The following is a 9755-nucleotide window of genomic DNA, read 5'->3' on the forward strand; positions in this document are numbered from 1 at the left end:
ATATGGCCAAAGAAGAAGGAAAAGAGTGGAAGGGGGTGGGGAGAGAGAGAGAGATTCTGAGAACACAGTAAGACACTCCTTGGTTTCATTCTTGGCTCCCATGGATACAGCCGAGAAGGAGCACTGTGGGCCCGTCAAGGGGAGGGCTGGAGGCTGGCAGGCTTCCTTAGCTCACGGAGCTATTTCAAGCTCTGGGATCGGTGCCCACATTCAGGAACTTAGCATTCCTGATGAGGGAGGTGGCATGGAAGAGTGCTTTCAAGTGTGTTCAACATTCTCCCCACAGCCCTCTCCAAAGTTCCCTCTAACCTCCCCACCTCCCTAACACCAAGCTCCTAAATTTATTGAAGAAAAACAAGCTCATTTTCAAAGTTCAGCCGGGCATAGCAAAAGAAGCAGGCAGCATTCTCACAGTGAGAACCCTGGATTTGTAGGTAAGTGCTACTCACTATGTTCTTTAATAAAAGTTTAGTCTACATTTTAGACTAAAAGCTAGCTGTCTTAAAAATTTCTCTCCTGTGTCCTGACTTTATCCTCCCTTGTAATGCTAAGATTTTTCCTCTGTTATTATCAACAAAGCTTTATTAAGAGTAATCTATTTGTATCCTGGGCACATATTGTGCATCTAGTCTGAGATGCATATTGAGAAGGAAGCAAAGAGGAGGAAAGATGTGTCCCTGCCTCTTAGCACAGCACAGTCCGAGGAGGAAGATGAGCTCCTTTCAGCTACGCAGACTACTTGTTGGATGCTCGTACTGTTTTGTAACCAACAGATCCCACTTTCCCCACTTTTTGAAATAGTGATTGTTCACATTTGGCATGTACCATTTGACTCCAAATGACTCAGTGATAAAGAATCTGCCTGCCAATGCAGGAGACACAAGAGATGTAGGTTTGATCCCTGAGTCAGGAAGATCCCCTGAAATAAGGAAACGGCAACCCACTCCAGTATTCTTGCCTGGAGAATCCCATGGACAGACGAGCCTAGCAAGTTACAGTCCTTGGTGTCACAGAGTCAAACATGACTTACCGGCTATACAACAACATTAGACTCCAGAGTTGTAAATCTGAAAGTTCTTTGAAAGCAGGAACTGTGTCTCATTCACCACTACCCTCGGCCCTCAGCATAGCACTTGGCACATGGTAGGATTACAGGCCGCATGGACCCTCATGTACATAAATTAATGAATTGAAGGGGCTCCAGAATGGCTCTGTCCTAAGTCCCCAGATCCTCCCCAGGGCCCTGAGAAGGCTTCTGGGGAGTCTTTAAAGAACAGTAGAAGGAACTTATCTCATAGGGTGAATAATGGCTTATATCTGTAAGGTGTTTAATTTTTGCCCTAAAATTTATTCATGTACTTTTCACTTGATCTTTATAGCAACCTGATTGGGGGTTGTATACAGAGCCTATCTATCACTCTTTTATTGACAAGGAGACTGAGGCTCAGAGAAATGACTTTGCCCTAGATACTTCCATATCACACTAGAAAATCACATTACTGTAGGTCTGATAAATAAAATATTATCTGCTATATCAGTAAACAAAGATTGCCACAGTTGTCAGAAATTGCAGTCAGCGCCACTAGTGAGCTGGTTAGCCCTGAGGGAACTCAGGAAGGAAAAAATATCTGCTATCTAGCAGCTATCAGATTGCAGTCACTCCACACAGTGAGCCCTGGGGAAACTCAGAACATGAAAACATAGGATACTAGCCCCAGATAGCTGAGGTGCAGAGTAAAGGAATGATTTCAGTGAGTCCAGGCTCTTGAATCTTCCCATACAAAGAAAAGAGCTAAATTCTTTAGCTTGAGATATCTGGTTTTCTTTTATTAACAGTCATCTTTTGTTCCCACTACCTGCCCTTTCTTGCAGACTCCTATGTACCTTAGCGATATATTAGGATATATATATAGTTATATAGCACCTCCTCTTCGAAGCAGCTTTCTCAGGGTTACTTGAAAGGCTGCCTCCCAGGCTTGAAGTTCTAAAAATTCCCACTGAATAAAATATAACTCTCAACTTTAAGGCTGTGAATAATTTTTTAGTTGACAGGGAAAAGTTTTCTAACAGTGTAACTTAATCTGACTGGGCAGCTATGTATTCAGAAATACTCAGGATTCAAACACTGATTTCCAATAAAAGCCAGGGTCAGGGTCCCCATTCTGCTTTATCAGGTCTGACACAGCACCTGAGAGAATCTTGTTTTATTGCCTCTAGGTCATGAAGAGAATGGACAGGCATATGGTCAGGGGACCACTGCATAAGCACTTCGATCTGGAGAGGAAAAGTGCAAAGCAGGCTGAAGCCAGACTCAGCCAAAGACTGCAGAGACTAGAGGATATATGCCTGTACCACGTGAAGTCACTGACCAGGGAGCAGAGACAGCTCCAGAAAGAACTGCAGAGGCTGCAGCAAGGTAAGGCTTCCAGGATGGGGAGAGGCAGAGCAGGACAGCTAGCCATCCACTTGGCTGAGGCGAGAGTAATACCCCCTACTTGGTGATGAGGGCCCTTTCAGAGACTGGACACTCAGTAAGAGGACTTTTGATCTCAACTTGGATTTTAGGCTTCCCACCTTTCTCTCCCTCAATGATACAGCTCCCTGGAGCAGTGCGCATGCAAACCTTCCTCAGCTAACACTTCTCAGGCTCCCAGTTTTTCAAATGAGCTCTCTCTGACTTAAAGCTTTAGTGTTCTACTTTCTTATATCTGGGTTGATTTGGTTTCATTTCTTTTTTATGCCTGGTCAGCAAACACTCTCTGAGTAACTATTAATGTGCAAGTCATCTTATGAAAAGGAAGTAAAAACAAAAAAATTCCCCGGGATTAGTAACCAGAGAGCATGTTTAACAGTGGCTGACCTCTGCTACGGCTGAGCACAGAGCACTTGGCTATTTCCAACACACCAGACTGAGAGTCAGATCTTCCCTTCTTCTGCAGAAAGTGAATTTCTCAACTTATCCTTCTTGTATTCCAAAGTGTATTGACACGAGAGCTTGCAGATTTTGCTTAGATAAGAAAATTTTGCAAAAGCAATTGCTGTGTATTGGTACTATGATTTCATTGTCTTCTTAAGCCAAAGAGCAAGGATTTCTGTCATTTCCCCAAAGAGGTGTCTTTACCCAGAAGCTGCGAGTTCACATTCTTTATAATAATTCCCTCCCATAAAACCTTCTGTTGCCAATGAATAATCCTTTCCAAATGTACACATTACTTAGAAGACTATCCAATGAACATAGACTATACAGTTTAATAATTATAACAAAATTAATGCTACTAACTTCAAACACCAATTTCTGGTTAGTACGCTATTGATCTTCACAGAGGGAAGGGCTACACAATGATATCCAGAATCTCAGACCTTCCAAAGCTGTCTACACCATTCAGTAAAAAAATAAGGAAATAAAACTGGCTGCTCAGTGATTGTAACTTTGTCCATTAAACTGTGGTGGCTGAGAATACAGACTTTGGACCCACACTGTCAGGGTTGAAATCCTGACTCTATCACTTACCAGCAGTGAGACCTTGAGCAGCTTACTGGACCTGCCTCTGCCTCAGTTTTCTCCAACATAAAATGTAATTGATGTTTCTTACCTCATGGAGTCATTTGAGGATACAGTGAGCATTTGAAACAGTACCTAAATACAAAATAAGTGCCATGTAACTGTTTGCTGTTATCAGTCAATCAGTAAAAGATTGTTACAGGATTAAAACTCTTCCACAGTTTTGTTGAAAGTTGCCATAGTTATACAATTTATAGAAACTGTTTTTATTTTTCCCATAATAAAATAATCATATTTTAATATACAGCATAGAATGGATCTATCTCAGCTCTTCACACTATAATCCCTTCTTACTTAAGGCAGGGGCAGGAGCCCTGAAAATGATATAGCATGTTCTAGAAGAAAGTCAGGTATCACAATTCAATGTAAAATCATTTAGATCTCCATAGCTGATATATGGACACAAGGGCCAAGAGTAATATCCAGAGGTCTAGCCTATGATTTATTTCTAACCTCCAGCTTTGGGTTTTAAAGAGGAGTAACTGAGCAAGTGACTGAACTCCTCTGGTTTAAACCTCCCTGTCTGTAATAAATGGCTAAACCAAACTAAGGATGAGAGCTCACAGGATGGAAAGGAATCTCAGAAACCATTTGGTCAAATCCCACTTCATTTCTCAAAAAGGTTATTGAAGACCAGATACTTATTCTCAAAGTGGTGTTCCAAAGATCATGTTTGAGAGAGGTGGCTGTCTTTGGTGACTAGAGAGTTTGCCTGATAGACAGGGGGTGTGAAAAGAGTCTGGGCAGAAGGCAGAAAGCTTTGATTCAGGGGTCTCTGTCTCTGTGTACTTTAGAAAGTCACATCCTCTCTGTGCCTCAGATTCCTTGAGCATAAGACTAGAGAAGAAGGAAGAAAGCAATATGAATTAAGTCTCAGTATTTATCAGGCACTGTATTAGACAATAAATTCCCATGATTCATTTAATGACCTTGATGTTGCTGCTGCTGCTGCTAAGTCACTTCAGTCGTGTCCAACTCTGTGCGACCCCATAGATGGCAGCCCACCAGGCTTCCCCGTCCCTGGGATTCTCCAGGCAAGAACACTGGAGTGGGTTGCCATTTCCTTCTCCAATACATGAAAGTGAAAAGTGAAACTGAAGTCGCTCAGTCGTGTCCCACCCTTAGCGACCCCATGGACTGCAGCCTACCAGGCTCCTCCGTCCATGGGATTTTCCAGGCAAGAGTACTGGAGTGGGGTGCCATTGCCTTCTCCAAATGACCTTGTTACTGAGTTTCAACTATATGCTAGTTGGTGGATTGCTTCAAATACATATTCCCAGTCCTCATCTAGAGAGATTTGCATCAGTAGGTTAAGAATCAGGCTCAAAGTCCACATTTTTAACTGAGTTGACACTAAGGCAGATTACTCAGGAACAGGTGATTCATGGGCCAAACTTTACAAAACATTGTTACAGCAACCCCAATAGAGGCAAGAATGCAAATATGAAAAGCATGGTCTGTGCCCTCAAGATGCTCACATGTGGACTAGAAGGTAACTATGCTCACAAAAAATTATATCAGAAAATACTAATTGCTAAATTTGTTTACAAAGTAGAACAGAAGCATGGGAAGGTTCCCATGTCTATTAAAGGGGCTCAGGCAAGATGTCCCAAAAGACGCAGGGTATGAACAGAATCTCAGAGGAGTAAGAGGATGAAGATGAGTGGAGGAGGGGTGGTGGGCAGTTTGTCATGAGAAGACATGGAATGTTTCTACACACAGTAAGAACAGTATGTACGAATGTGCATACATGAGGATGACATGCTACAAGTCGCTCAGTACTGGAGGGGTGTAAGGGGTGACCAGAAGGGACAGGTGTGATATTTAGAGGCAAAGCAGAGCAGGCAGGGTCTCCAATCATGAATAGCTCTACAGATCTTACAGAAGAGTTTAGATTTCACCCTATGGGGTTTGGAAATGGGGAGATTACATGTCCAAACGAGATAAGGATCACTCTGGCAGCAAACTTTAAGGTAGACCAGATAGAAGGATTCCAGAATTCAGACCAGGGTTTAAAAGCCTAAACTAGGCATTCGTCACGTAGGAAAAAAAGTGAGTATATTAAGATATTTGGAAAGTGAGATAGCATCTTAAGGGGGCCGGCATTTTGAGATATTTAGAATGCAGAATTGTCAGAGCTTTATGATTAATTACATGTCCAGCATAAAGAAAACCAGAGTCAAGAATATACTCTCTGGCACAAAGTAGGCACCCAAACATTCCTGTTAAATTGGATAACTAGATGGGGACACACACACAGACACACACACTCAAGACAACAGAAGAAGAGGGACCCCAAAAGGACCCCTCTTGCCTTGACTACCTCACCAAGAAGTTATCAGATGAAAGAATATTAGGAGTTTAATATAATTTAGAGGCCCTTTATCTGGTCACATTTCCTTTGCCTGGTGCCTACCAACGCCAGTGTTGGTTTAGGGAACTCACTTTCCTTAGAGCAAATGAGTGCAAGACTTTCAACTCCAAGTGACCAGCTCATGAGATGTCTTGAAAACAAACCAGGTCCTCTACAGCAGCTATGACTACAAGATTCTGAAACACTAACTCAAAGAGAGAATAACCCACTTACTCACGGCCAGCAGTTGCAACTCTTGGCTCAGGTGGGTAGGAGGTCACACAGTCGAGGCGGATGTAACAGCAGGACCCCAGCTTTGTGTACGGCTCACACCCAGTCATTTTGATTTGAGAACATCATGCTTGCCAAGTCAAACATTCAGACAAAACCTCCATGGTCCCAGCCAGTTTAAACCTCTGACCTCAGTGTTTCTAAATCCTCTATAACATATTCTAGGTAAACACTGGAGAACTGCCTTAGGTTTGCCTGTTTCCATTCCTCATGCTAGATCAGCCTGTTGGGTAATGTGATCCAGTGGTATTCATATACGGTTTCTTTGCCCAGAGAACCAGGTCCAGGCATTCTTTTCCTTCTTCTCTTACTGTGTTAGTTTTTTAGGGCTACCCTACCAAGTTGCCATTAACTAGGTGGCTTAAACAACAGACCTGTGTTCTCAGAGTTCTGGAGGCCTACAGTCCAAAACTAAGGTACTGACAGAGTGGTGCCTTCTGAGGCTGGAAAAGAAGGCTCTGTTCCAGGCCTCTCTCTTTGGTTTGTATGTGGTCACCTTCTCCCCATGTCTCTCCGCTTCACCTTCCCTCAACCTGTGTCTATATCCTAATTTCTCCGTATTATAATGACACCAGTCATACTGGTCAACAGCTCACCCATATGGCCTTATCTTAATTATCTCTGTAAAGGCCCTGTCTCCAAATAAGGCTACATTCTGAAGTGCTGAGGATTAGGACTTCTACATGTGACATTTGGGGAGGATACAGTTCAACCTGTGTATGTGCGTGCCAAGTCACTTCAGTCATGCCCGACTGTTTGCGACCCTATGGACTGTAGCCGGCCAGGCTCCTCCGTCCATGGGATTCTCCAGGCAGGACTACTGGAGTGGGTTGCCATGCCCTTCTCCAGGAGATCTTCCTGACCCAGGGATCAAATCTGTGTCTCTTACGTCTCCTGCATTGGCAGGCAAGTTCTTTACCACTAGCGCCACATGGGAAACCCACATTTCAACTCATAGCACCTATTAATTAACTCAAAGCAGATATCATCAAGAAAAAGCTCTGCTCTTACTTTGGGAATAGAAGTCAGAAGAAACCAGAAGATGTTCTCACGCTTTCATCACAGGGAGGGCAGAAGCACAGAGCTCTGCAGGCTAACAAAGCTAGGTAAGACAATGCTTATTAAACTAATGCATATGCCATTGAGTTCTTCTTTCAACTGACCTCTTTAAATCATCCTCCCCCTGAGAAAGTGCTGCCCTTTCCTTCTTAAGGAAAATGCTGCATTTAAAATAGATAACCAACAAAGAACTCCTGTATAGCACAGGGAACTCTGCTCAGTGTTATGTGGCAGGCTAGAAGGGAGTGGAGTCTGGGGGAGCATGGACACGTGTGTATGTATGGCTGTGTGGCTTTGCTGCACACCTGAAGCCATCACAACACTGTTAAAGGGCTATACTCCAATCTCCAATATAAAAAGTTTACAAGAAAAAGAAAAATCATTTCCCCACATTGTTGCCATCCATTCTCACCCTTCATTCTCTGTTCACCCACGTTATTACCTCAGTTAATATCACACAAAAAGGAGCCAGGGTCTAAAAATTTGAAAATGCTAAATATTAGCTCTTCATCAGTTTTCAGAGAACTTTTTTCTTATCTCCTTTCCCAGCGCACTGACAACAAATACGACCCAAGGAAGATCCAAAACCAAGTCCCAGATGCCTCCTTTCCATCACATTGGTCCCAAGGACCCCATGAAAAGCAAACAGCAGGCACTATCTCAAAATAACAGAACTTCCCACTTCATAGAAGAGAAGCTGCAAGCCCAAGAGCAAGAGTCCATAAACCCACCAAAAGGAAAAGGCTCCAACGAGAGCATCTCTCTTCTCTGTCACGATCAAGACGTCTCCACCCACACTGTAGACAGAGGCCCCAGTTCCGGCCCAGCTGGTGACAGTGAACCAGGGCACAGTGATGAGACCAGATCAAATGATGCCAGCACAAGGCCAGACCACACCCCTGCAAAACAAACGCCCGTGGATCCCGTGGAAGGTGGAGGAGACTTCAAAGATAAGCCCCAAACATCAACCTACTTGGAGTTGTTTGAAAAGGCCAGAAAAGCTCATTACCTCCGGCACCGGATCCCCCCTGAGTCTGAGAGATTGCTCAGCATTGCGGAGATCTTCGGGCACAAGGAATCCTCACAGTCCAGGGCAGAAAAGGGATGTGAGAACAGGGTGACCATCTAAGTTACTTCATCTTTAATCGTCCACTCTATCCCCATAATATCATGTGTCATAATTACTTTAGCAACTGAAGCAAACAATACAAATATATAGATATAGATTTTATTTTAAACCTTAGTCTTTTTTGCCTTTTATGGGAGTATAATGTTTCACTAAATGAGCAATGCTAGGATGAAAAACGGAGAGATGAATCTTCTGAAGCCATTTAAAGCAATATATGCATATTGTTAACGTTACCAAGAATATGAATCTACATTGATCCCTAGACTTTTCCTGAAAGGTAAAATATTAAGGGACCTGCTTACATATGCCACCCTTTTCTTTTTTTTAATTATAAATTTATTTATTTTAATTGGAGGCTAATTACTTTACAATATTGTATTGGTTTTGCCTTACATCAACATGAATCCGCCATGGGTGTACACGTGTTCCCAATCCTGAACCCCCCTCCCACCTCCCTTCCCATCCCATCCCTCTGGGTCACCCCGGTGCACCAGCCCCAAGCATCCTGTATCCTGCATCGAACCTGGACTGGCGATTCATTTCACATATGATATTATACCTGTTTCAATACCATTCTCCCAAATCTTATAGGAGGTTCTTACGGTGCCACCTGCTGGCAAAACGGTGTGGCTCTTCTGTTTGTTTCAGTTTTACATGTAAAGGTAAGGCTAGGAGGTCAGTTGAAAATATGTACATAATACAGTCTATAAATAAAACTTTCTCTCCCATACAGTTCTATGTTCTTTTTTGAAGCCCTTTCCTTACTTCTTTTATTTCCAAATAGTTCCATTTTGGTTTTCTCATTCCCAGTTTCAACCTGCTCTTATCAACCTTTTTGGATCCTAATAAAAAAAATAATTAACAATTTATAAGAAATGTGCCCCCTCTAACATTTTCTTCCAAAACAATGGGAGGAGGCAGGACAGGAGCAATAGAATTGACTGACGAATACCTGATTTATTTACACTGGCCATGACCGGGCTGACAGGGTTAGGAACACCAGACGTGGAGAACCTCCTGTGCAAACTTCCAAGCCCTTTATTGTGCTCTTTCTCCTTGTCTATCTCCATTACAAGCACCCTCCACAGGGGTGGAGTTCTCAAAATGATTTATCCCACTTCTGAAAGGCTCTTTTCTCTGTGCTGACCATAACTTCAGGACAGAGCTATTACCAAGGCAGCAAGGACTTAGCCAGAGCCCAGCCCTCTCCTCCACTTGATTAACTACCCCTGTTCCAAGTAAACCTCAGTCTCATGAACTTGAGAAATAAGCATTTTGCATGTTCCTCCTTGTTACCCTGCTTGTATATCTTCATATATCCGATGGACCTAGATTTGCTGGTAGCTCTACCTCCAAAATTT

General features: G+C 43.0%; 1 protein-coding gene across 2 annotated transcripts; it reads left to right on the plus strand.

Moving 5' to 3' along the window:
- The first annotated feature begins 226 nt into the window (after positions 1 to 226).
- Positions 227 to 9126, plus strand: LOC104999167 (chromosome unknown open reading frame, human C1orf110). Of its 2 annotated transcripts, none has more exons than XM_010854664.1 (4): positions 227 to 434; positions 2218 to 2416; positions 7189 to 7312; positions 7815 to 9126. In XM_010854664.1, exons 2-4 carry the CDS (start codon positions 2221 to 2223, stop codon positions 8392 to 8394), a joined length of 900 nt encoding a protein of 299 aa, XP_010852966.1. In that variant the 5' UTR covers positions 227 to 434; positions 2218 to 2220; the 3' UTR covers positions 8395 to 9126. The 2 variants fall into 2 exon arrangements, with proteins under 2 accessions (XP_010852966.1, XP_010852965.1); XM_010854663.1 differs by having other exon boundaries at positions 7186 to 7312; positions 7815 to 9122.
- Positions 9127 to 9755: the final 629 nt, after the last annotated feature.

Source organism: Bison bison, unplaced genomic scaffold (assembly GCF_000754665.1).
Source record: "Bison bison bison isolate TAMUID 2011002044 unplaced genomic scaffold, Bison_UMD1.0 scf7180017864346, whole genome shotgun sequence".
Taxonomy (NCBI): domain Eukaryota; kingdom Metazoa; phylum Chordata; class Mammalia; order Artiodactyla; family Bovidae; genus Bison; species Bison bison.